Source organism: Harpia harpyja, chromosome 6 (assembly GCF_026419915.1).
Source record: "Harpia harpyja isolate bHarHar1 chromosome 6, bHarHar1 primary haplotype, whole genome shotgun sequence".
NCBI classification, from domain to species: domain Eukaryota; kingdom Metazoa; phylum Chordata; class Aves; order Accipitriformes; family Accipitridae; genus Harpia; species Harpia harpyja.
Window position 1 is genome coordinate 6812700 of NC_068945.1, and position 27854 is coordinate 6840553.

The 27854-nt window shown below is 45.0% G+C and overlaps 1 protein-coding gene across 4 annotated transcripts; it reads right to left on the bottom strand.

Annotated features, from left to right (window-relative positions):
* LOC128142955 (potassium voltage-gated channel subfamily A member 5-like) lies at nt 1-27666 on the bottom strand. 4 transcript variants are annotated; one of them, XM_052789698.1, is made up of 3 exons: nt 24046-27666; nt 23515-23639; nt 18-131 (listed from the first exon to the last, which is right to left on the bottom strand). In XM_052789698.1, the coding sequence occupies exon 1, from the start codon at nt 27420-27422 to the stop codon at nt 25536-25538; it is 1887 nt and encodes a 628-aa protein (XP_052645658.1). In that variant the 5' UTR covers nt 27423-27666; the 3' UTR covers nt 18-131; nt 23515-23639; nt 24046-25535. The 4 variants fall into 4 exon arrangements, with proteins under 4 accessions (XP_052645655.1, XP_052645658.1, XP_052645657.1 ...); XM_052789695.1 differs by lacking the exon at nt 23515-23639 and having other exon boundaries at nt 1-131; XM_052789697.1 differs by lacking the exon at nt 23515-23639 and having other exon boundaries at nt 21-131; nt 23812-27666.
* Between the last annotated feature and the right edge of the window lie 188 nt (nt 27667-27854).

Genomic DNA, 27854 nt, shown 5'->3' on the forward strand with positions numbered 1-27854 from the left:
CATCTCATGACTCACACCCTCCCCACACTGGAATTTCTGTCTCAGTCTCGTGGCTCACTGGTGCGTTACGGAAGACGAAGCCGCGGAAAGCCATCTGGAGAATAGCGCTACTGCATGGGCTCCAGGTCGCTCTGAAAAACAGAAAGAGACAACATCACTTACTGATTTATCGCATCACTGCTCTGACTATTGCAGCCTCTTTAGCGAACTGTCTTCAGTATTTGTGAGGGTTGCAGCTCTTCCTCAGCACTTGGTGACATCGCTGGATATAAGGTGGTGAAAGTGTTCCAAGTTGCAGGTAGTCACATGGAAAGCTGGCACTGCACAGGCCTTTAGGAAAGTTACAGGACTCATCCTGTGAGGTGATAAAGGGCTCTTGTGAGACAGGTTGATGAAATTCAACAGCAGTAAAAGAGCTGTTGCTTACACATTTCTTCATTAACTTTATCACCTCAGGGATACGGTCTTCGATGCCACACTAGACAGACCATCAAGGATCTATGCTTCATGAGGCCAAAGCACAGTTACTTGATGTGGGATGGGAAGGCCAGGTCACAAGAGGAATTAGATACTTAAATCCTTACTAACTGCATGCATAGCTACTGTGATCCAAAATGTAGAACATCAAAATCCCAGTTCAGTCTGCTCCTGTATAATCCTGCACTCATACTTCTTAGTTGACTCAGTCTCCCAGGTGCCTAGGCTCCGTCCTCTGTTTAAATCCAGAAGTAACATGGTGTTCACTAGTTAGGAACCTAAGTTCTACCACATCCCAGGAATTAGGGTGATCAGAGGAAGCATAATTATTTTCTCTTACCTCCTAGCTGAGTGTTAAGAGCCCTCGCTCAAGAATCCCAACTCCCTCCTTTATTCCTGTAGCTGAACTTTCATCTCCATCTTCCTGAGGGCATTTTCTAACCAGCCAGAAGCCAAGATCACAGAGGGTTCACTCTTTATATGAACAAGCAAATAGTCCCTAGGCTAGAGGGAGTACTTCAACACCATTTGAATCAGCAACTGGACACCATATCATCCTTCAAAAAGTATCCTTACCAGAAAATAACTAGTAAATCTCAGGCTAGAAGGTCATGTTTTCTCCTTTTTTGTCCTGTCACTTTAAAAAATGAAATTCATTGGAAGGAGTCAAAGAAGCCTTGTCTACAGAATATCTACATCTTGCCAAAAAAGGCATTTATGTGGGGAAAGAATAAAATCCTAACTTAGGGATGAGAATTCCACTCAGTAGCAAGATTCCTCTCACGTAGGTACTGCAGCAATGAGCTCTCCAACGACGTTAGTGCGTACCTAGCCAAAGTAATCTGCCTTTTTGCTGAGATGGCAGGTAGGAGTCAGCTTGGTTCTGGAGTAAGGTTAGCAGAAGCATCATTAGTGCTCCGTTGTGTTATTCCAGCTTTCACAGAAAAATGTACCAAAGGATTTCAACTAGCCCTTCATCTCATGCTTTTAGATCCCCTGGCCTCCTGCTTTTCCACTGTGTCAAATCTGGTTATACAGGTAACACTGGAAAACATAAAGCATGTTTTATTTCTATGACTGTTTTGTTATCCAGATTTGCCTTAGGACAAAATTCCTACCCTGACACCTCAACTCAAGTCCTTCATATGGATTTCTGATGGTGACTCAGAGAATAGTCAATGAGTCTTCTGTTGGTGCAGTAGCCTAATCCAGCAGAGACACTTTGCTGCTCAGCATCCAGATGCCAGCACAAGTCACCCATCACATCCTCTGCGCTCTCTTCTTGTCCATTCCCAACATAACTGACTGCCTGGAGGGCAGCAGATGTGCATTATAGGGAAGGAAGACTGAAGGCTTGCACATCCACACCACGTTCAAATGTCAGGTCTTCCCTGAATCCAAAAGGCAGAAGCTTCCCTCAGTCCACCCTCAATCTAGAAATGTGACCTCAACACACCAGTCATGTCATTTCAAACAATTCCTCCAGCTGGAGGACAATCAATGCAAGAGCCGGAGGAAAGCCTGAGGAGGATGTGATTAGTGACCTGAAATGAAGCCTGTGCAAACTGCAGTAGAAGCTTCCACTAGAATCTCTTTCACTAGAGTCAGCACCTCAGGACAACAAATGCTGCTGCAGTTTGAAAGATGATTACAAAAAAAAAAAAAAAAAAAAAAAAAAAGCTGAAGGGAATTGGAACAGCCAGAGAAAATCTTGTTAAAGCAGCAGTGTCCTGCTGTGAGCAGCTGTGAGCTTTCTGTTCAATAGTCAGGCTCCTTGGTACTACTGACTTAAACAACAAGTTTTTGCTTGTTGAACTCATATCAGCAGTCCTTTAGAGTAATGTTTGTCCTGAGCTGCAGTCTCTTGTCCTGAACCTGTATTTGTCTGCAGCTGTTCTAAGCTGACTGTATGAATTAAATAGGAGTCTTACAACATCTTACCTTTCAGCTTTGTCTTGTCACCTGAGAGGCAAAAAAGGCCAGGAAAGCAATTGCTCAGAAGAGCTGGGAAACCACTTGTAAAGAGGAGCTCTCCATTCACATGAGGTTGGTATTGGGTCCCTGCACTTTCTCCCACTCGCCTCCTCCAAGCACAACAAAAGGAAGATGCCAGGGCACAGTCCATTGCGCTCACTTGCAGTCAACTAGTACATGGGATAGAGCGAAGCAAGGGACTTTCTTAGTAAATCGTTTTCTTTGGAGGATGTTAGGTCCTCAGAAGAGACATTTTTCATGGAAACATGCCTGTTTCAATTTAGAGTTCTCTGGGAAAGGTTTTCTCAGTCAGATGGGAGATGGGCTCTCTACCACCTCTAGCAGACAATAACTCACAGTTCCTACAAGCTCGAGCAGGCTGGTCTGGAAACATCTCTTTGTGATAGCTGCTTGTACATGGCTGATGGGCCAGAAGGGCACTGTAGGCTGAAAGACCACATATCCTGGATGGTAATTGTACAATTTTTTTCTGGACCAGACTAAGCACGTTGCTAACTAAAACAATGCAAAGAATGGTCTCACTCAGTGTGGCTTCACAAGATAACAGTGAACACTATCAAACATACAGCAGAAGATCACAAAAGAGAAATTAAAAGGGAGGATTTCTGTTTTGCCACATTCCCAGATGCAGCAGCCAGGAGACTGAATGAAGTTTCGCCTACAGTATTCTTCAATACATGTTAGGCACTGGACAGGATTGGTTGGGGGAAAAAAAAAAAAAAAAAAGAGTGCAACAGTAGAAATCCAACCCTTTAGCAGATATCCTCTTGGAATTCTAAAAGGCCTGTTCAAACCCCAAGTTGGCAGCATTCTGATGAGGAACTTGAACTTGAGTGTCTGATGTTGATTAGAGACCTGAGTCTCTCACACTGAGGAGGTGTGCTATCCTCCTCTCATCTCGCATGAAAAACCATATGGTTGGAGTTTATGGAGAAAGGAAAACAGGAATTATTGGATGGGGAATACAGTACGCAGTGAACTCTAATGTGAGTCGTAAAAGACTTTGGTCAACTGGCTATCAAATAGAGCCACCCGCAGTTTTTTCTCACTGCTTCAAGCCTTCAGGAGTTTTCATGCACTTCTGATAGCCTGAGACATCAAGACCAACCCACTCCCCCTTCCTGACCATTCAGTGAGAAGGTCAGTGAAGCCCTGATTCTGTGACTGTTGGTATGTGTCAATAAAGGCTTCTAGTTTGGATGTTTACATCCTTACCTGGAAAAATGTCTTTTGTCACTGTTAAGACATAAAGCCATGCATGTACTATTCTCTTCCAAACTCATCCCATTTTAATCCCATGCCTGGGAAGTTTCATCCTTATCTGCTAGTGGATTTTCCATACTCATTTTAAACAAGATTTTTAGTAGGGATTCTGGGAAAAAATAAAACTAGCATGATTTTCTTTTAGTGCTTCTGAAGAAGGAGTTGGGACCTAGAAGGTAAACTAAATCCTAAAATATATATAAACATTACAATTTCCGGATAGCATTGATCAAATTACCTAACATCTGTACACTGCATCCCCTGTAACTGCATCTTCATGGCAAATGGAGGCCCACCATTGGATATAAGTGTTAACTGGCACTGAAAACAACAAAGAAGGATGTTAGTTCCTTGCTCAGTGCATCACTGGAAAGCACTTAAAGTTATCGATGCAACATTAAAGCCTTAAAGATAAAACTGAACCTTTAAAGGGCAAGAATTTTGCCTTGAACTTGAAGCATAACCAGTTTCAAGACAAGTATAGTACTATATTTGGAACAAGAATTAACAGGAAAGGAATCTGTAAAACCCAAACATCACTACTCGATATTTCGGCACCAGAAGTGTGTGAGGTATTTCTCCATTTTACAGAGAGTTTCTGTCCTAAGAGGAAAGGTTCATAGTTTGTTTTTTCAAGAAACTACAAGTAAGTGTTGGACTTACCAGTATTAACTGATTTATGCAACTTTTATACTTATTCTGTCCATGAACAAATTAGTTGCCAATCTCACTGTATTTTAAGTAAGATCAGCACCAGATGGAGAGCAGACAGACTTGCTTACTAAGGGGTTTTATCAAAAGAGTAATTCAGCAAATATACCTCTGAAACCCAGTATTGATATTGAAAAGTCTAACAAACTTCCCTAAGAAATTACCTGATGCTGTGGCAACTGGATTAATTTTTAAGTTATTGTGAGAGATCAGTATCCTCTCCTTGCACTGTGCTCTGTCTAAAATAGAAGACTGAGCTCGGTTCTGACCCCCGTGAAGTCAGCAGCACAGCCAAATATCTTCAACTGCATCGGCACCAGGACTGTTGTTTTTAAGACAGATACTGGCAGTTACCTAAACTGCACACTTTGACTGCTATGGTAAGGGTTAGATTAGCTCTTTCATTTCCACGCATGCAGTTTAATGAGATCAGCCCTGATACATTGACCAATATGACAGCAATCATTCTGAGGCATCGCTTTTCCTCTATTCCTGCTTCTATTCTGTGAGGGCAGCCTTTTTCTCTGTGAACTGGGAATGTAGACCAGGAGCACATTCACATCACAAAAACACACTGTTTGCTGAAACAATACCAGCTCCTTTAATCTAACGTAGTATCAGGTCAGGTTCCTGGTCCTGCAGCTACCAGCTGCCTATCTGCAAAGGCAAATTCAGGCTGGCAAGGCAATGTTGAGTCTGACAGCATGTAACTTTAACAGGTGTTGCTAGAGCCTGGAGGAGGTGTTGTCTCTTCTCTCTGAGCCTCCCAGAGCCTGTCAAAACTGGCAGGACAGCTTGATTAAGGCAGCCTCGCTAACAGCTTTGGTAGTTGTACAAAGAACCAGGCCAGTCACAAATTGAAAAAGAGCAAAAGGTGAAAGCGTGTTTCAGGGGAGTCCCCCACACCCACAGCCAAGACACGTGGTGTTACTTTCACTACAACACTTGAACATCCCAGAAATAAGCTTATTGTGCTCAGAATGGCTAACGGACACAGTCAGTGCCCAACGGAGTCCTTAACCATTCACTGTCGTTCCTCTTAACTCTTAACTCAGGAGCCTAGCTTGGCCTCCCAGAATCTACAGAAACAACTGGATCAACACAACTAGATCCCAGCAGGTCATAGCCTTCTCGTTCATATTCAAAGGACAGTCTTCCAGGGAATGCATTAGTCATTTGTTCCTGTGAAGTCTGCACCTGCTTCAGGGAAGGCGAAATGTCCACTGTCACTGCCACATCTGGTGGAATGATGGGAGAAGGCCAGGCAAGGGTCCCGAACGATCTTGTTTCACTGAATATTTACATTTTCTCTGGAAAGTAGCCTGCGAATGCGGAATTTATTTACAGTAGTTGGGACAAAAAGGAATTTTGAGGTCCTTCAGACAAAGAGGAAAGAGCTAGATGAATACACACTAAAATGACTGGGACTTTTTGTTCTTTGAAAAAATATTCAGGGACGGTGACTAATAGATAAGGCAGAAAATTTAAAAACAGGAAAAAGAATTGCTTTTCTACACAAAACGTAATTAAGCTATGGAACTTAGTGACACAGGCAATCATACAGGCCAAAAACTTAACTGGATTCCAAAGGGACAGGACACTTAAGAGAATATCCAAATTACCCAGAGTTATAAACTACAGACAACAAAAACATGGAATAGATGGCTATTCCAGCTATCTTTTCAAATACTCAGTACTAGCGTGGCATGCTGTGATGCTATACAAGGCCTTACTCGAATCCCCTCAGATAAGTTTTCTTAAGGCAAGTCCAGAAGTCCCATTTGCCTCAAATTCCTTCTACCTTCTGCAGCTCTGTTTTTTCCAGGTTAAGCATTACCTACTCACAGTGACACCCAGCCTTATATAATGCCATGTGATGCCTTTCTAGAGAGCACAGAAACAGACTGAATCCTAATTTAGGCTCCGAGCTGTCAGCAAATTATAATTATCTCACCCCCACCCTTTTTGAAAGCACACTCTCTGTGATTTTTCTCACTAGTTCAGAACAAGGCTCAGACCAACTGCTACTCCGTCCAACCAGCAGTGGGAAAGTTTACTGAAAGAACCAGCGGTATTATTTGATCCTACAGGTGCTGAAGCCAGTTGCAAGATTTCCATTCAATTCTACAGTAGAGGAACAGGCCTTCAGAGTCCAAACACAATTTGAATCAAGTAAGGGTGGAGCAGGCATCTCTCCCGTCTAAGTTCCAGTCATCAGCGTGTTTTGCAGCTAAGAATGGTAAAGTTTTTTTCATACCTTATACGATTAAGTTACTCTTCATTCAATACCCATGAAATTTGGTAAGAGCTATGATATATCTGCATATTGAGCCACACAGGTTATTCTCAGTGCCATCTGTGCTTCATCACGGATGATACCAATCGCCTTCAAGAGCCACAGATGACAAAAGGAATTTAGCACCTAAAATATGTTGCTCAGCACCTTGTTGAATTGTGCTCTTTGTGTACAGCAAGTTATAGAGATGGCATGTCTGTTTTCCAATGACTTTCAGTGTCTTTCCTGACTTCTCAGATGACTTTTAAAAATGGGGATTGTCTACCTAGGGAAAAGCCATGTTTATTCTGGTTAGTCCCTGCACAGTCATTCTTCTTTAAAATAATAAAGATTAAATTTGTTTTAGTATTCTGAAGTGGACTAAGTTACACACGAGTCAGGCCTACCTTTATTCCAAATCTGATTATTCACAAAGAAGTATGCTCTATTTCAAGTCATCGTACTTCAGACCTAGCTTTTTTTCATTCAGATTACACTTCCCAAGTGTTCTCATGTAGGTGAAGCCTTACAGCTTTAGAAAAACCCTATCTCCAATGCCTGGTCTTTCTCTACAGTAGGAAAATTGCTGTAAATTCCTGATTGTAAAGTCTGAAGAGCCATAGTAATGTCCCTGTCACATACACTGCATTTTCCTCAAACAAATGTAGCCGCACCAAAATAGGTCAAAATTCTGCAATATGATTCTCAGAACATATACATGTTGTGGCAATGCCCCAGATACACTTCTGTTCCCAAATACTTTATGATTTATCACCTATGGGTATAACAAAAGGTAAGGCTCAACTATTTGGGGATTTGCCTTTTCTTTATTTTTTTCTGGAAAATATGCTTCTGTAAGATATTCCTTGCTTTTAGCCTGTGTGCTTATAGCATTATTTTGAAAAGCCACTAGGCAGATGGTCCCCAAATGTGAGTTAATAACTTGTAGGTAGCTTTTGGGGAAGCTTTTTGAAATCCCTTCATGCAAAATGATTTTGCAAACTGCCTGCATGCCATTCTTTGGCTATTCTAGCAGACTATTTCAAAACGGTCAAGAGAAAATGGCAGATTATGTTCTATTTGTTTTGCAGCAGACTGATAGATTTATTTTGCAGTGGTAAAAGAATATAAAGGGAAACCGAATCATGCACAAGACTTTTACTGAAGATTTTTCTAGAACCTGGAAGTCCTCACTGGCTACAAGGCCAGGATGTTTGGGCCTCTGCCCCTCTGCTGCAGCCCTTCTACAGCATTTCTTACCATTCAAAATAAAGCTGCTTTTTGACAGAATAGGATAGGCTGAGTATTCAACAATCATGAGTCAGACTTCACAGCACCATAAGATTAATTTAAAAATCAGATTTCACATGTGGGGCTCTTCCTGTTTACCTTTGGCTTGCTAGAGATACTGTATTTTTTGCATGGTATAAAGTTAGAAATATTGCTAGTGTCCAATCTGGTAAGCATGTCCCAGTGTTTTTGAACAGATTTCACACGAAATCCATTGCTACACTGATGACAAAATGCTGCAGTCTTTCTTAACAATGGCAGGAGATCAAATGCCTTCTAATCCCCACGCAGATCTGTCTGTATGTGAACCGATCAAGTTTAACTGCCCTGCCTCCAGGGTGACCCATAACTTTAGAAAATAAAATAGAAAAATAGAAAATAGAAAATTTTCAGTTGGAAAGGACCTACAGTGATCATCTAGTCCAACTGCCTGGTTACTTCAGGGCTGACCCAAAGTTAAAGCATGTTATTAAGAGCATTGTCCAAATGCCTCTTAAACACTGACAAGCTTGGGGCATCGACCACCTCTCTAGGAAGCCTGTTCCAGTGTTTGACCACCCTTTCGGTAAAGAAATGCTTCCTGATGTTCAGTGTAAACCTCCCCTGGTGCAGCTTTGAACCATTCTCACACATTCTATCACTGGATCCCAGGGAGAAGAGCTCAGCACCTCCCTCTCCACATCCCCTCCTCAGGAAGCTGTAGGGAGCCGTGAGGTCGCCCCTCTGCCTCCTTTTCTCCAAACTAGACAAGCGCAAAGTCCTCAGCCTCTCCTCATAGGACGTTCCTTCCAGCCCCGTCACCAGCTTGGTTGCCCTCCTCTGGACGCATTCAAGGACCTTCACATCCTTCTTCCATGGTGGGGCCCAGAACTGCACACAGTACTCCAGGTGGGGCCGCACCAACGCTGAATACAGCGGGATAATCCCCTCTTTTGACCGGCTGGTCAGGCTGTGTTGGATGCCCCCCAGGATGGGGTTTGCCCTCTCGGCTGCCAGGGCACACACCGCTGGCTCACATTGAGCCTGCTGCCGACCAGACCCCCAGACCCCTTTCTGCAGGGCTGCTCTCCAGCCACCCCTCTCCCAATTTATACCTGTGCCTGGCTTTACTCTGTCCCAGGTGCGGAATCCGGCATTTTGACTTGTTAAATTTCATCCCATTAATCATAACCCAATGCTCCAATCTATCCAGATCCCTCTGCAAGGCCTCTTGTCCCTCCAGAGAGTCAAGTGCACCTCCCAGTTTGGTATCACCAGCAAACTTGCTAATGGTGAATTCAACTCCTGCATCCAGATCATTGATAAATATATTGAACAGAACTGCCCTAGAATTGAACCCTGAGGAAACAGAACTTTGGCCCAAGGTATTAAAAAAATCAGCTAAGAGCTCCAAGTTGATAGTTACAGCAAGTGAATTTCTTCCTCAAGCACAGCAAAACCTCCTACCATAAGGGACCAGGAAATCACACTTCCTTCGGGACAGGGCCAAAGTCTGGAGGATAAAGAACAAACTCCAAGATGTAGTTTCTTCTCAGAAATCACATATCGCTAATACTTAGGTATCTATATTTTCTCTTTAAAAACCCCAGCCGCTTCACTGCTCACAGCTCTCATGAGGAGAGGCTGAGAGAACCAATACATGAGGGCCGTTAGCCACATTTCTTACAGCATTCTTGGAAGGGTCTCATCCACAGAACTGGTGATGAACAGAGTATAAGAATGTAAATAAAACAGATTGCCTTGGCTAGACCAGGAGAGTAAAGTCCAGCGATTAGAGCAATAAACATATTTGCAGATAACACAGAAAAGTGCACATAACAGCTATCCTACTAGAGAGCAGTAAATTGACAGTTATTTTGGCTAGGTGTACCTCACAGTTTCATTTTAGTTTATGGCTGCAAAACATGTGGGCAAAAAGTGGGACCACATCGTCCTTAAAATTAAGGCATTAAGCCCTCAGGAAATGTGCCCTCTCCTCTGCACCCCAGCACTATGTGATCTTGGGCAAGTTGTTTAGAGCTCAGTTATGCTTTTCAGGTCCAGTCTTAAACACGGCATAGTAATACGCTTTGCTTTTCTTCTTGTCCATTCTCAAATCAGGCCAGAAAGTCCCACAGCAAATGCCACAGGTGGGCATAATAAGTATGGATAGTTGGTTAGTGAGTAGGGAAGAAGCAACCAACTCTTTGCAGAGTGCCTTATGCTTAGAAAAGCAAATAGGATGAGCTATTACTCAGCTCCAGCAAGTAAAGGAGCTGCAGGTAATACTGCCGCCGTGCAGGGCTCCCAAGGGGTATGCAAGCCAATCTACTTCAACCCAGTCTATTTAAAGCCCAATAGTAAAGATCCAGTCTTCTTGTAAACTCTTCCCTCCCTTCCTCTTACCCTTCCAAGCTCACCACTGCAATGCAGCAGCAAAGGATACCAGCTTTAATTTCAAGGCTTTGTTTCCCCAACTTGTAAAACACCAGGATGGCATGAGATGGACCATGATGAGCCTGACCCCAAACTCACTGAAACCAAGCGGGCTTTCTCCCCCCTGCCCTCCCCCGCCCAATTACAACAGACTTCAGAACATGTTAGAAGCCTGAAAAATGTTCTGAAAGTACTGCTAGAAGGAAGGAAGGAAGGAACTCTGTCTCAATATGCAAACCACTAGTTGCCTAATTTCTAAGCACAGCTCTGCTTCTCACAGTTACTCTATATATCCCATCTAATCAGTATTTGCTACACTTCAGAGAAGAAGCCTGCGAACATACGCAGGTTGATAGTGTGTGTTTCATTCACTGTATCTTTCCTGTTTTGATAGAGCAACAATTTAGGAGAGCTAATGCCACAGCTTTTCCCTAAGAGAAGCAGTATTAATTCAGGTCTTTCTTTCCCCCATGAAGTCAGCTACCTTTACAAAAGTTGTAAAAAAAAATTATTTGCTGCACAGCTGGTGTCCTTTTGCCAAATGTGGTTGAAAACAGCCAACAAGCTCAAAAGTTACTCATGAACAAAAAAGTGACTAAAAGAACTTTGTTTCCCTTAGAAACCACCAAACCCTTCTCCAGAATGAATCAGAACGAATCCAGATCAGTTCGACATACTGTTTTCTGTAAAGCTGATATAATCTATTTCCGTGGTGCTCCACGCAGCAGTTACCGAGCAATCCCACCAGCAAACGACGTGTGAAAATAGCTGTACCTAAACCTCCTGCTAAGGCCACCACTAAGCCACAGCGTCCTTGTGTGGGGAGCCATCCGCGATACCAGGCGGCCCAGGGAGCCCTGCCAAGGCCAGAATACGCGCTCCGCATCCACTCGGCCTTGTCGACACGCGAGCGCAAGGTGAACAGAAGAGAGGTGACGATGAGGAAGAGACTGCTGACTCCGCAAAAGAGAGGTGGTGTTGGGAGAACGATGGCGTGCGAGACCGCGCTGCAAACAAGCATCCTGGGGATTCATCGGGGCAGAGCGGCGGGACGGCTGCGTGCCATACGCCCGCCGTAGCCCAAGTCGAGCCCCTGCTCCTGTTGAGCACTGACCCACGGGGCAACTCAGCAGATTCCGCTTCTCACGGAGGCAAGATGCTACCAGTCCGCAGACTGGGCTCAGCACGGAGCTCAGCTGGAGCTGCAAGGCCCTGCCGCTCGCTGAGCACTGTTTTCCCTCAGTGAAAAGCACCAGCTCCTGGCTCCAGGCTCCCACCGAGATCCAAACTCAACAGAGCCAGCAACTCAGCGGGGGCCGGCTGCAGCCCTGGATATAGACATAGCCAATCTGTTCTCAGCCAGCAGTGGTAGTGCACCCTCAGAGCACGTCCCGCACTGGTTTAACCCCTGGACAACCCCCTGTTCACTTAGGGTGGTCTGCTTCTCTTCAAGGGAGAGGAGCATTTGACCCGCGCAGCGTGAAAGCCTACTACTATCTGTTAATGAGACATTTGCTCTGACGAGGCAGTTAAAATGAGCATACTGCAAAGCCTGTAAAAATTATTGACATTCATAGCACCATTAATCAGCTGCACTCATCCTCCAAACTCTACCGTCTCGCTGTGGAATGGAAAGCTGCAGGCTTGATTCACTGCAAATCAGCTCAGCTCTACGCTGTTTTGTCCCAGTCACGTCAGCACCAAACTGGAAGGAACAGCCACGGATCAGGCAGGAGATTTGTCTGAACCACTTTGTTTGTTATCCTTGCAGTTAAACCTTGGAAAATCCATTTTTTGCCAGGAGCTTTTGCTGTAGTTGTTCCTCCCTTTGGGAAAGATGCTAATTGGCTGTTTATCATCTGGTCGGAAAGGGGAATTGAATATGGCCTGAATGAGTCACAGCCTGCTGGAATTCACTCCTGCCCTTTCCTCAAATTGAGAAGGCATGCATGGCACACACCTGAGTAGAGAGACTTCTTGAGTAAGGCTTCTTTTCAGTAAAGGTACCTGGCTCATGTCTCCTGTTCAACAGAGACTAAAACTTTACAGAATCAGCCGCTGGCAGCGCTCCCAGGATATTTTTCCATTCGCACATATTTCTAAAAATGTCAACGCCAGTCTAACCATTCTCATCTGGGAAGCCTGACATCAGATGTACATTAGCCCGGGAAAAAAAAAAATCCAAAATGCAAGCCCCTTCTAAAAAGGAAAACAAATTCAAAGTATGTTACATTGGCTCCTGCCTCTGAGCTCTGTGCAAGTAACTGGAGGAAATTTTACAGTGTGACTTTACACCCATGACAATTCAATTAGAAAATCAGCCAAGGGAATAGTATGGGTTTGAGGGATGAGAACTGGATGGTAATGTGAGATTCTTATTCAGGCCCGATTCCTGTATGTTCGGGTTCATTACCCAACAGCAGATAAAAAAAGTCCCAGGCAGGACCTTAAGAGCCATGCTTTCTCTGCAGTCCTGGAATTAAAACCAGACAGCTAAACAACACTACATCTGACTGTGGGAGAGCTTCCCCAGGGAGGAAGCATTTTGGCTTGAGCATTTTGTTCCAGTCATCAGTCTCTGATTATTTTCTCATCCAAATTTGGACCCTTCACACACCTTCCCAGCATCACCTGCTTTGCCTGAGAAACTAGTGTAGACGAACAGGACATGCTATGCTGCCATTTTGCAAGCTGAGTTTGGGCAATAAGCAATATTGCTTCCCCACAGCACATGCCGTCAGCATGCTATCGCTGTAAGAGAGATCTCTATTTAATTCGGTCTGTCAAGACTCAAGGAAAACAAAGGATATGACTGCAGCCCTCGAGTCTATCCGAGTAGGATTCCTGGAATGGAACAGAAGTTGACTTCAGTAGGACTAATCCATAATTACAGAGAGCAGGATGTGCTCCTGAAATACTTTAAATATATATACTTCACTGTCCCTGAATGCTGCAATAATGACTTTACAACTTCTCTCTCTAGGGGAAATTAATAGAAAGGCCCCCTCCCCTTACTAGCTCCAATGATGATTTTGTTCACTTACCTCCAAGATGTGTTTGGCTCTTGAATTACACTTTTGCTTTCTTGCAAATCTACGTGTCTTTTAGATGTCTATTTTAAGTATGTATCCTGTCTCTAAATATTGAATAATACATATATATGATAAACAGAATTTTTAACCTTACTCGTTGCTGAAACAGACCTTAAAGACTGATGCCCTGACATAAAAAGTTTCATCAGACTTTCCAGGTGGTAGACCTCAGCATTCCGGACCGCAAGTTCTGGTGGTCTTTGCTCTAGTCACCTAAGACATGATCCCCATGCTAAGCCATCTGCCCACTCATCTGCTGGAAGAAACCACCTCCACAGCAGAAATTCCTCAGCCAGCAAGTTCTATTGTCCAGAACATTTGCCATCATCAAACAGGCCTTCAGTACTCAGAAGTTTTGTTCTGCCACTCCCACTGAAGGATGACAACCTCTGTCAGAGGAGTGAAACAAAGGAGAAAACGGAGTCATTAGGAGAGAAGGACTATGTTCCATGGAAGATCATATGGAATGCTTGTCTATACAAAAACTAAAAAAAGAAAGCCCATTGATAGGTTCACCTGTCCTTAGTGGTCCCTTCAGAGGGACTTGCTTCTCACCCACTTGTTGGGGTTGTTGACAGCATTAACATCTTAAATTACTGCAGTTAGAGCTGTCAAGAGCCACGAATTACCATGCTAGAAAAGATTTCAAGTGGAAGTTTACTTCTAGACGTGCACTCTTACTTCTCGGTCTGACTGAACTTAACTAACGTTCCAGTCCCTGGGGACCACAGCAGAGCAACTGCTGGCATACAGACTCACCTTGAAGTTACAGAAGAATTCTAGTGGTGGTCGGTCCACTTCCCACCCATGCTGGGTGGTCCATGGTTTCTACAACACTAGAAGCAGTAATACAGTTACACATGCTTGTAATAGTTTTGCTTCCAGTATTACATCCAAAATCTCGATGCTAAGGCAAGCTTGGTGATGCTTTCAGACCAGTCCTTACTTGCACACGCATTTTTCTGAGGCTGTCTCAATGGATTTAGAGAAGTTAAAGTCATTTGGAAGCTAACAATGCTCAGAAAGTACATATTTGTTTTGATCTTTAGTTACTCCCCTTTCAGGCTGCAGTTAGTTTAGGACCAAATTATCCTTTTAGCATATATGCAAAGGGAAGTAAACTTAACCCACAGTGTAAACACCATGGACCAGCACAGAAGGACCTTGTCGGTGTCAGGTACAGGCCAGGCAAACATCTGCAAAAGATCTTTTAGGTGAGGCTGACCATCTCTGTGGGAAGGAGGCTGGCCTCAGTGAGATCTCTGCTGGTCTCATCCTGCCTGAATTTCTTTGTACGCAGTTAGGAGTGTCTCCCCACCCCCCTTCCCTGGTGTTTTTGGGGTTGGTTTTTTTTTTAAATTTCCAGTTATTTTCTAGTGCAGCCTGCCGGAGAGCAAGAACAGGAATTACAGGCATTACAAGATGCAGTGACTGAAACACAAGGTATAGCCTACGCTAGGGCTGTGGAAACAGGAAAATCAGTCAGTCAAAACACAAAGCAACAGTATCCCGCTCTCACTGTCGGATTCACTTCTGCTCCTGCATGTGCAGTTAGAAAAGTCAGGGCTTTGTGTGGTGACTTTTAGTATAATTGCATGTAAAGGAGCTCAGGTGGAAGCAGAATTAGATGAGAACAGATTTCTGCAGAAATAATTGTGCTCAATGAATAGAGACTGATTACCCTTTAAGGTAAGAAAGTACCAATAGGAGGAATGTGTAAAGCTTTTAAGATACTCCAAGAAATTGCCTGAGGGCAAGATGCCATGTAGCATCAAAGCCAGGCATACTTCTCAGCCCTAAGAGTGAAACTTGTCAGTTAAATAGTTTGAGGGAACGTTCCCAGGCAATTAATGACAATCAGCTATGCTGTTAAAGGCTCCTGGTCACACTTAAGTCTGGACCAGAGAGCTCTCTCCCAAATATTTCCTAGGCACAATCTGGGAATCGGCACAGGCCAGGAACTGAGCCCATGAGGCAGTCTGCCTCCGGCCACCTTGTCTTAGAGGGAGAGTCTAGCGGTATGAACCCAGGCTGTTGCAATGCCAATTGGCCTCAGTGCCAGAGAATGGTCCTGGGCACATTTCATTTTCTAATATAGATGCAGTCAGGATGTCTATGAGAATTCGTATCTCCTCCTTAGTGGAATATCCAGCTTCCTTATTAAGAACAGAACCAACCCCATTTTCCACTAGCAAGAAGCAGTACAAATTCCATTTTGAAATGCACAGTGTTTCCAAGCCTTCCAGAAAGATTTCTCTCTCATGGTCCAAAATTCTACACTCCCCAGCCTCTGCTCCGTTATCAGTATGCATCACTGAAATCCTTCTTACATCCCCTGGTATTCTTCCAGCACTTGCTTAAGATGGTTTCAATTCAGAATGTCAAGAAGACAGCTAAAATTTGAAGAAAAAAACCCCAATCCTCCAAAACCCAACCAGGACAAACTTGTGAACATTCTGTGATGCGGTCAAATGCATTCTGCTATCAGAGCAAAACTATCAGACCAAGTTAGAAAATTAATTAGCTTCTAATAACAAATAACTTTTTTCCATTGTGTAATAATAACAATATTTAGCATTACTGCAATAGTTTACCTGTTGCAACCACTATATGTGAGCAAGCTATGCTTACCTGTCGGTGCTCCTCAGTGCTTCATGAGTCACAAAGATAGATAGGGCCACTGAAGAATCGGTGCTCTTCTCAGCTCCAGAGAAATCCAGACTGAAATGCCTTGCCTACAGAGCTTTTGCCCACAGGGAGGTTTGGGGAATCTCTAAATATTCAACACACTGGCAACTAAAGTTAGCATCTTAACCCAAGCAATGGGTCATTTAGATGCCCTGTAAGACAAGTGGGCGATGGGAATCTGACCAAAATTTTGCTATTTACTAGGACTTATTCCACCAGGCCTGCGGGACAATGCCAGTGTCTGCTTTGGATCCCCACTTTAGCACACTCTCCTGAAGACAGGTACCTGTATCCTTTCCTTCAAAGCACTGAGCAGAATTTTAAAACACAGCCCTGAGAGATATTTGCCCAGTAGCTGAAATCCAGAAACAACTCTGCGAGTCAACATCCCTTTCTTAGGCAAATGCCCTGATATCTCAGCTATAGACTCCTGCTCTTTCCTTTGCTTCTTATTTGGCTGGAGGAATGTTGTCTTCTCCAAAGCACAGTGGCTAAGCTTTTGCTAGAGGGTATTCCTTCCCAGAACAATCTCTTGTCACCCTCCAGACTGACCGTTTCTTCACATAATTCTCTTGCATGGCCAGAATTTCTCAGCTCGTTAAAGATTATACTTCCTAATTAAAACATTCCAAGAATTAATTGCATAATAATAAAATAACAACAACAACAACGTGTATTTTCACATTAACCTTTCTTTAAATAAACCTCTTATGCAGCACTGCCTTGAAAATTATAGTGTTTTCTGAACTAAGGAACTCATAAAATTTTCTCTGCAAATTCACATTAAAGCCTTCCCTCAATTACACCCCCTCAGATTTTCAAATCACTTTAAACAAGACAGAAAAAAATTGTAAGGCTACACTGCTTAAATAATTCAAATAATTTTCAGCTGCCCCCCCAGTCACATGCATTTCTACTTACAATTAAACAGGGAGGAAGGAGAGGAAGAGGAGGTGGAAGAGGTTTTAAATTTGTTGAATGTGCTTGAGAGAATTAAGTATGGTAGAATCTAACTAATCCTTACTAACTCTGGAGGGAGCAAAGAAAACCCTGGTATGGATTTGTGAGATTTTCTGGGGGAATTCCTAAGTGCTAGAACACCACCATTGTAGTGCAACCATACAAAGGAAGGAATTTTAATGTTACCAACCTCTGTTCCCTGTACACACCTCAGACCTTCAGAGAGCCGTGCTACCAATCCAGTATCTTTAAATTGCACCTTTTCCTCCAGTATCTTCATACAAACTGCAACCCTGAATATGAGTATTTATTATGCAACTGTATTCTCATGAGAAGAGCTGCAAGGTTTCATTGCACATGGCAACCACCGCTGCCTGGCCTGGGTTGGAGACGTGATCTGACAGAACAGATTGTGTATTTCAACAACACTTATCACCAAACGGGCTTTGTCAGAAATCTGGAGAAGGGTACAATTCCCACTGTCCTGAGAGGGGAATTATTATGGATTTCCACCCAAGGTGGCTTCTCTAGCAACATGCTTTCCTATGTTTTCCTATATTTTAACACGACCACCTCTACCAACACAGCCACCTGAAACTGAAGGGGGGCAGCCGTAGAACACCCAGCACTAATCACATCATCTATACGTCCAGCAGCAGGACAGCTCTGCCGTTTACTGCTTTGCAGTAAGGACTGCTATCAGTCTCAAATATACTGTGTGATAAAAGCAAAGAGAGGAAGTGAGCAGTGAGGTGTTAATCCAAAGGGTAAGAGCCAGGGTATTCCAAGAACAAAATAACTGGAGTTGGAAGAGAAAGCGAAAATGCATATCACCCCTATTTTCAGAAGCAACTCTTCATCTTGGATCTGCATCTTCTCAGATAGTATCAGTGAAGACTGGGGAGCCCTGAGTCTAAGTCATTACTCATGTGAGAAGGACTGCAATGGGTGACATAAAGTACAGAGGAGAAAACAACACAGAATGTTTAAAAAAAAAATGCAGTTATCCTTGGCTGCTTAAAAGCTGTTTCCCACAAGATCACAAATGACAGTCTCCATGGCACAGCTGAAACACAGAAATAAGACATATCTTTCTTTTTCGTCTTCTGCATGTCAGCAAGTGTTACAACCTGCACCAATTTCTTTGGAAACACCCTCCCTATGACAGTGAACATGGCTGAATTACTAACACAGAAGAGAATTTTCAAATTACTTTTGGTAAATTCTACATTCTACCTGGAAAATTAATTCCGCAGTAATCATATAGACTACGCGTGCTGGGAAGCCCATGCTCTAATGGAAACACTTTGTTGCCATCTAGGAAGGTTATTAATTTTACTGTTAGATAGGTAATTTCTGGAAATCAGGTCCATTTGCTGAAAATTCAAAGTAACATTTTTCCATTGAAAAGGGTAATCTCATTTTCATGTCACACCAAGTCAAACAAGAAGAAATTCACTGAAAACAAAGGATGTTGCATCTCTTTTAGAACAATGGAAACAAGATTGCAGTCAGAGCCACTGGATTTTAAGAACTCCGTTTTGGATTCACCCAGGCATCAATGAGAACAAAATTCAGGGATCTGTCCCTAGCACAAAGTTCTTAAAAGAAAGCCCCAAGGCTGGCGATGCAAAGCTCGTCCTAAATTGGACTACCTGTTCATTGTGCCCTGGAGGGGGATTTTAGAGTGCAGAATGGCAAACTCCTTGCTAAGTCAGATTCATCACATTGGCAAAAATACGTGACTACCTTACACAGGGCAGCTGAGCTGTAAGTTCAAAGGAAAAGTGGCACACAAGCTGGTACGAGCAGAGAATCAAGTCCTGTGCCTTTACAACAGCGGGGAATGAAACAAAATTAGGCCATGCTGGTTCTGTGGTGAGAATCCGGAGCTGGCGTTACTGGGTTCGATCCTTAGGTGATTTCAACCAAGCTACGCTAACTATACAAACATGCTTACTTGCAGTACTTATAAGGAGAGAAATGAGCTTTTATTGCATCAATTGGTATTACTGAGAAAAGAAAAAAAAAGCCTCCAGGTAAACAAGCCATCTTCAAGGCACTGTTCACAACAGCTCTGGGTCCGTCTCTGGCTTTTGTCTTTTTTAGTCCTGGTAAAAATATGGTATAGACACCTGGGAATGAAAAAATACCAACTAAGGACACTACATTACTACATTACAGAAGCGAGAAAGCATGCAATATATATACTAATTGTGTATGAATGCTGTTCTTTTTCTTGAAACAAGTTGGTATTTATCTTTGCAACTTCTAATTCCAATTAATTCTTCAGTCATATCGTTATGAGCTTTTCTTTTTTCCTATTCCAATTAACATAAAGCTTCTTATTTCATACGATTTTAATGATACGATACCCACATTTTTCACAATGTTTCATCATAAAAATATGGGGGATGTTCTGGCCAATGGACCCACAGGAGAATTTCTGCGTTTATTCCTGCTGTGAGTTAACACACTGACGTCAGACAGCATGACCCAGGTTCACTGAAGAGTATCAGCACCCTTAGGTCCCAAATTAAGGCAAGAGCAACAGAAATTTAACAAGCTGACAAGGAGAACTGGGGAGCAGTTAACGCATACAGCAAGGAAGTGGGGAAAAAAAAAACCAAACAAAACCCAAACCTTACAAAAGCTACAAATACACTGAATGGCATGTTCTAAAAAAATATTTTGTGGTGCTGAATATAACATAAGCCTTGGCAGAATGATATTGGAACAATGACTTTGATTGATTATAGGCTAATGTTATTATAAAGACCTTTCCTATTTCATTTTTTAAACATTTGTAGCTAAGTTAGCCTATGGAGGGAGGTTAGTGAAACTGATGCTCACACAATGACAGGCTGAAGCTGCACCAAAAGCAGGCAGATGCTGTTAAAGCTTTATGTCTCACAGTTTCCTTGCTGCTCCTCTGTCCTGAATAGGATCAACCTCATTATTAGCGAGGTCTCTGCATCATGCTGACTGCCATACAACATACCGACCCCATCACTGGCCAAGTAGCAGGGCCAAAGTCTTGATTAGGACTTTAAAGCCGTCCTTTCGTTATTCCCTAAGCATAGCAGCGATCTGCCTGCAGACCCTTGTCGAATTTCACTGCTGGTCATGACACCTTGCCAAATGACCTGAACAAATCTCAGCTCGGTAGTTACAATCCTCACTACGGCCGAGTGGTATTGTTGCATGCCCCTAAATGATCTTCCCTGTTTGACCGCAGAACTAGCTTCACCGATACGTTTCGAAAGAGTAAGGCTTTTTGCGTACATACATACCTTCTGTGAGACTGGAAGTGCGCTGGTATTTGCTTTGTGAGCTAATGAGAGGTGAAGGGCAGTGCATGGAGGAGGGAAGCTACTTCTGAGCAGTGCTCGGTGTGCTGTGAACGAAGACCCCCCATCACCACCACCACCGCCAGAACAGCGGTGTTCGCAGCACGAGAGGCCCGGGAACAGCCAGCACAAGTGCCATTTTCTCCTTACAGAGTCCAAATAAAAAGAGCACACAAAAGAGGGATTTGTTCGTGCTGCCCAAAGCAGCATTAACTTTCCCTCTGGGTTCAGCGACCCCACCGGACGGGTCACAGTGCGGAGATACTGGCATACAGCCCTTGCCAGCAGAGCCACCAAGAGCCATGCAAGAGACCAGAAAGGAGACCACAGGGTGAATCTCTCTCCTCCCTTCCCTCCCTCCCAGAGATCTCACATTTTAGATGTCCCAGTCCAGCCAAGCCCACTCAGTTTTGTGGCTCTCCTAGCCCTCTCTCCCCTTTGAAAGGCTCCGTCTTCCCTTCCACAGCCTTTTCTTTACCATGGTTGTATACAGAAAGATCATTGTACTATTGCTCATAAAGCGCTAGGAGATGAATGGTGTTATATAACTGCTAGTTACTGTTCTATCATTTTTTAGAATGATGGAAAAGTAAAATGGGAACGTAGACTCCCCTTGGGGCCAGGCTAAGCAAACTAAACTTAACGTTACTGGTGACCCAAAAGAATATTCACTTCAGCATCCCCAAAACGGAAGAACGGAAGGGTAGTGCATTTCAGTACATACAGTCCCGCATAAATGAAAAGCCATTAATAACTATGGCATATAGGCACATGTGGGGTGAGAAATCTTCCATGATGTAGCTCCTAGTCAAAACAGTTTACAAAAAAGTGTTGTCGGTTTGTTTTTTGTTTTGGTTTTTTTTTTTACATTTGCAATGATTTGCTATTCATTAAGCTCTGATATCTTGTGGCTTTTGATATTCCAAAGAGGTTTTAGTCAGCTTGCTTTTCATTCCAGGTCAACTAACATAAGATCAATAATGGTTTGGACAGATTTCCTTCTTGTAATGAGCCTAGAACTGGCATACATAGCCTAAACTCTCTTCCTGTCTCACATTTACAGGAGCTTTCTCAGAGTGATTTGGTTCTCTCTTTCTCTCGTATTCTTTTGCAGCAGAAATTTGCAGCGGCACGTTACGAGGCTTCTGCACTGTTTGTATCGCAGACACAGACGCATGCTGCCTACTGAACTCAGTCAAGCTTCTTGACACCAAAATCAATTACAGCAAAAGCAGGTTCTCGCTGCTGGAAAGCGCAACTACACTCTCATCCAGGCCAAAGTTGCAATTCTTCATGCAGACAATCCCTGTACTCAGTTTGCTCCTGGCCGTGTGAAGAGGACTGCTCTGATGAGTAGTGGCTGCAGACATAGGCACTCTTTCTGTAGTAAGGAGCTGGTGTTCTGACTACTGTCCTGCAGCACCACTTGTTTTCAGGCTCCCAATCTATACCGCGTACCTAAATATTTGCACCAAAGTCCAACGGGAACTGATGGCTCTAAGGTTTCAGCAGGGTATGTAGTTCATCTTTAAGTAACAATCTCAAAGACTAGCGCATCTAAAATACCTGCTGAACAATGCTTTACTTAAGCATGTGCTTAAAGCTGAGCCCGTGCTAAGTGCTTTGCTGAACTGTGATCTAACCATGTTTCTGGTTGTATTACTCAGTGTCTGGCAGCAACCTCTCTCATTAGAAAGCAAATCCTTTACTGCCTTATAAGCCAATAAAAATTATGCATCCTTGTAAAGAAGGTGTCAAAGCCGAGTTTGCCTGAACTGTGCTTGACAACTGCTCAGAAAGCCAAGCCAAACAAATATTTTCAACCATATTTTGAGAATAATTGGTTTTCTTTTTATTGGAAAGGTCTGTTGTTTTATTATGGAAAAACGCAGCGTGTTCAAATTGAAGGTCAAGGAATGATTTGACAAGCTTGCATAGAACCCTGTGCAGCAATCAGGGCATTTTGCTCTCACGGAGCTTGATCTTGATTGGGACAAATTCTACTCTCGGTTACAGCAGGGCACATACGCCAGAATCCAGAGCTGAATTTTGCAGACTGGCTCCGGTGGGAAGTTAAAGCCTTGCGAGACCAAGTCCTGGGGTACCTCGGCAAACATGAAGTAGGGTTCAACAAGCAGTTGTGATTAATGTGACAGTTCACTGCCACTGAAGGGTGAGGATTTCACTCCTCCCTGCTTCCTTGCTTCCCCACATCACTGACCTTCCCCATCCCTTCCTCGCACTGGCTCTGGCACTCGCTTGCTTTCCAACTCACTAATTTGACAGAAAAAGACCTACTTTGTTGTTGTTGTTGTTGCTGCATTGGATTTTCTGCCAGATTAGTGAGTTCAAGCAGCTCCCGGTAGAGAAGGCAGCACTTGCACAAGGACAGAACCAGTTCAGGGTAAGGAACAAAAGGGCACACAAAAGGAGGAAGAAAACTGAAAAGGAAGAAGACAAGACTTTCCCTTTCCATCAGCAATGGGCTTTTCAGATCAGCTCAACCCACCCCCCATAGCCCTGATCTGCTTTCACCTACATCAGTTTTACACCGGTGTTTCTCCACTAATTGCAGTAATTACCATTGTGTAATTCAGATCATTAATATCCAGAAGCCTTGGCCAATAAGCAGGGTTCTGCCGTTAAACAAGGGATGGTATATACACATTGCCCCTGCCCTGAGGAGCTGACAGTCTAATCCTGCACAATTGGAAGAGCAAACTATGGAAGACAAAAGTGGTCAGGAGCGTGGGGGTGAGTAGTCAGAGGAAGACACAACCAAAATTTGATCTGAAAGACTCACTGAATTGTTTGGTACTTCCTCAGGTGAGTCAGATGGATTTAATCACTGCAAGTAAATCAAACTACTCGCTTGAGCAAAAAGCTTCACTGTAAGGCCATCAATGATCTAGATCTCAGCATGTGCAACAGGCAATTACACCACTTCTTTCTTTCAGTTTAGATTCAGCCTCACCAAAGGGCTAATTCTGCACTTCACCTTGATGCAAAAACTCCCACTAAAGCAAACAGGCGATCTGCCTGAGGCTGGAGTGCAGCTGGACTGGGCACTTTCTCCGTCCGTCTTGTTGCAGTTTCTCAGCATATTACAGCATCATTCCCCGTCTAAATAAACAAGCAAACCAAGCAAGAAACCAACATCTAAAATGCACGTGAAAGATCCTGTTCTCTATTACCAGATTCAACTTCCCTCCCCCTCACCCCTGGGCTTTGGGCTGAGCTCTGTGTGACAGCTCTTTATACCGACCATGAAAAACACTACTTGCTTGGCACTTACCGTGCCTCTTTTACTGAACAGGAAGGAAAAACATCACGCATTTGGCCATGATCGTTAAACAGCACGGTAAGGGACGGGTAAGCAGAATTTGCGTCTGGACGAGAGAATGTCAAAGCGCTGTTTTGCAAAGCCAATTTAAATTTATCACAGTACATATATCTGAGGTACTTGCAGAAATTATAATCCTGATTTAGCATTTACTGAGTTGTATTAGAAAATTTGTTAGAAACAAACCTTGAGCGTTGACAATCAAGGCTTCTCTTTCTGCTAGTCTTGCTGTGCCACTGTATGTGGTAAAGGCATGAAACATCCTTCAGCAATAAAACAGAAGTTTGAGGGGAAAACAGGGATGTCCTTTGCAAGAAAAATGATAACGCAGCTCTTTGAGTTAAAGAAGCATCTTTGTGTCAGTCTTCACTAGTAAGCTGTACAGTGCTGTGTTATCACGATGAAGATAATGAGTCATTCGCCTTTCAACAGCATCTTAACTGTAAAATCCACAGCACTGCAAAGGTTTTCTTTGGAAATAAAAGAAAACAAGGATGTGTTTTGATGAAGGGCGATGCTGTCCGTCCGAGTCCAAGATAAAAGCCACGCAATGGTTATTTAAATAGCACGGCATGCCCTGTTAGACTCTTTAAGTGCCATCCGTTTCCAGTCTGTGATAATTAAAACCAGTGAACTGTGTACACAAACGGTATGGATACATAAAGGTGACTGATACACACGCCAAAGTAATCTGGAGTGTACAATGAAAACAGTTTTGCAGATATTGCACTCATATTCTACTTTCTCGTTATATCTATCCACTCCCTCATGTTTTTGATCTGTTGTGCACTTGGATCGCAACAAGTAACAGCAGACAATAATTTTTTTCTTCCGGTCTCAAAAATATAACTGAAGTATAAAACTACCGAAAAAAAAAAAAAAAAGCTGCACATACATTTTTTGGAGTGGGGACAGTAAGCACAGGACTGACTTAATTTAGAAATTCTGAAACAGCAAGGTAATTAATAAAATTATTTATAAAGAAGTATATCTACAATATTTAATAATTTAAGGCTCACAAGAAACTAACATATCAATGACAGTAAAAGTTTTCTGCTATAGGGTTAAAAGCACCAAATTCACTTCACATACTAGATAACCAGATCTGTACTGATCACAAGTGGAAAACTCTGAAAGTGCTGATCTGCTAATGTTCTAGTGCTTTAACGATGTCGTATTTCACAGGAATAAGAAATCCCCTTTCAACCATAAATACAGTTATACAGATATAAAATATATTGGAATAATTTCAGTTTGAAACTACAGTACAAAAAACTGACACCCCCCCCTCCATTCATTCTCCACACACACATCCCCCCAACTCTTTAATACTAAACTTGGAGCAACTGAATTGGTTACAAATGACCCATTTAAAACCAACCACCATTTGCTAAAATAACTTTCTACAAATTAGATTTTGCACTGTCATAATTTACCAGCTCCTGCATCATGGAGCGTAGCTTATTCTTAGTCCATTTTAAAAATAGGTGACCCTTTGTGTCATGGAAAAAGAACATAAAAACATGTATTCTTGGAGTACTACTCAGGACAGTGATCAATTTATAAAATATAGCCTGATTTAAAAAACTAGTGGGTACCAAAAGAATGATTATAGTAGTAAGTTTCTGACACCGGTAAATCCGTCTGCACCTCTGAACTCTAACTCTCTCCTCTCCTTACAGGTCTGTTTCCCTATTGGTGTCCAGACAGAGAGCATAGAGGGATTTTCTGAGATCTACGTTACTTTTCGCTTTGATATTGGTTTTCTCTAAGGAGCTGGTGTCATTGTTGAACCCCTCACTGTTTTCCAAGTGCACAACAGATTTGTTCAGAGAGTTTCTACTGGACCTTCTCTTCGCATCTCCCCCCGCTGTGCTGCCCTGAGCACTACTGTGTTCATCTTTGAGGATAGCTTGCTCTTCGTGATCAGTCTCTCGGTGGTAGAAGTAGTTGAAGTTGGACACGATGACGGGGACAGGGAGGGCGATGGTGAGCACACCCGCGATGGCACACAAGGAGCCCACAATCTTGCCCCCCACGGTGACAGGTCGCATATCCCCATAGCCCACGGTGGTCATGGTTACCACCGCCCACCAGAAAGCATCAGGGATGCTGGAGAAATGAGACTCGGGGTCGTCAGCCTCAGCGAAGTAGACAGCACTGGAGAAGAGGATCACGCCGATGAAGAGGAAGAAGATGAGGAGGCCCAGCTCCCTCATGCTGGCTTTCAAAGTCTGTCCCAAGATCTGCAGCCCCTTGGAGTGCCTGGAGAGCTTGAAGATCCTGAAGACCCTGACCAGGCGGATGACTCTGAGGATGGCCAGGGACATGGCTTGCTGCTGGCCCCCGCCCCCATTGCTATTGCCAGCCCCGGGCTGCTGCTGCTCGTGGGCCAACTCGGTGCCCAGGGTGATGAAGTAGGGGATGATGGCCACGATGTCGATGATGTTCATGATGTTGCGGGAGAACTCGGGCTTGCTGGGGCAGGCGAAGAAGCGGACGAGGAGCTCAAAGGTGAACCAGATCACGCAGGTGGTCTCGATGATGAAGAAGGGGTCGGAGAGGCTGCTGGGTGGCTGCATGGGGGGGGAGTCCCCGGTCGTGCCGTTCAAACCTCCTCTTTGTGGAGGCAGGGGCACGGGCATCTCCCTCTCGTCCCTGAATTCCGGCAGGGTCTCCAGGCAGAAGGTGATGATGGAGATGAGGATGACCAGCACGGAGACGATGGCGATGGCCCGGGCCGAGCTGGAGCTCTCAGGGTACTCAAAGATGAGCCAGACCTGGCGCTGGAACTCGTTGCGGGGCAGGGGCTTCTCCTCCTCTTTGATGAAGCCCTCGTCCTCCCGGAAGCGCTCCATGGCCTCCTCGCCCAGCTGGTAGAAGCGGATCTCGTCGGCAAAGACGTCGATGGAGACGTTGACGGGCCGGCGGAGCTTACCCCCGGACTGGTAGAAGTAGAGGATCCCGTCGAAGCTGGGCCGGTTGCGGTCGAAGAAGTACTCGTTGCGGAGGGGGTCGAAGTAGCGCATGCGCTTATCGGGGTCCCCCAGCAGCGTGTCGGGGAACTGGTTGAGGGTGCCCAGCTGGGTCTCGAAGCGCAGCCCGGAGATGTTGATCAGCACCCGCTGGTGGTGCATGGCGCCCTGGGTCGCCGCCGCCGCCGCCGCCTCCTCCTCCTCCTCCTCGCCCGCCGCCGCCATGGCCATGCCCCGGCGGTGCCCCCCTTCCTCCGAGGGCCCCATCTCCACCGCCGCGCCGGGGCGCGGGGCGCGGGGCGGCGGCTGGGGCGCGGGGGGGGCTCCGCTCGCCGCCGCCTGGCCCTCGGGGCCGCCCGCGCCGCCGCCTCCCCGGGGGGCCGGCGGGGGCCGCTGCCGCTCGTCGTCCGCCGGCGGCGGCGGGGCACCCTCCTTGCCGTCGCTCAGCCGCGGCACGGCGGCGGAGCCGGCGAGGTGGAGCAAGTTCCCCCGCCGCCGGGGCCGGGCGCTGCCGCCGGCCGCGGCATCCTCGCCGCCCGCGATGGCCGTGGTGCCGCCGTTCTCCAGAGTCACCAGCGCGATCTCCATGGGCAGCGGCGGCGGGAGGCGGGCGCCTCTGAGGCGGCGGGCATGCTGCGCTCGCCGCCGGTCACCGCCGGGCGGGCGGGCGGCCGCCCTGCCCTGCCCTGCCCGCCTCCGCCTCGCTCACGGCCGAGCGCGGCCCGGGGGAGCCGCCCGGGGACCCGGATATGAACGAGCGATCGTTCGGTTCTGCTGGCTTGACGTCAAAGAGGATCCCTTCTCCTCCGCGGGCAGCGGCAGCCTCCCCCGGGCATCCCCCCCCCCCCCCCCGCACACACCGGGGCAGGGACACGCTGCGGGCTCGACGGGCGGCCGCGGAGGATGCCCGCAGGTGCCGCCCGACCGCCGCGCCACGGGGGTGCGGAAGGGCTTCGCGGCCGTGGACCGCTCCTGAGAAGGGGGAAGGACGGGCGCGGGGAGGTTGGGCACCGGTGCTCG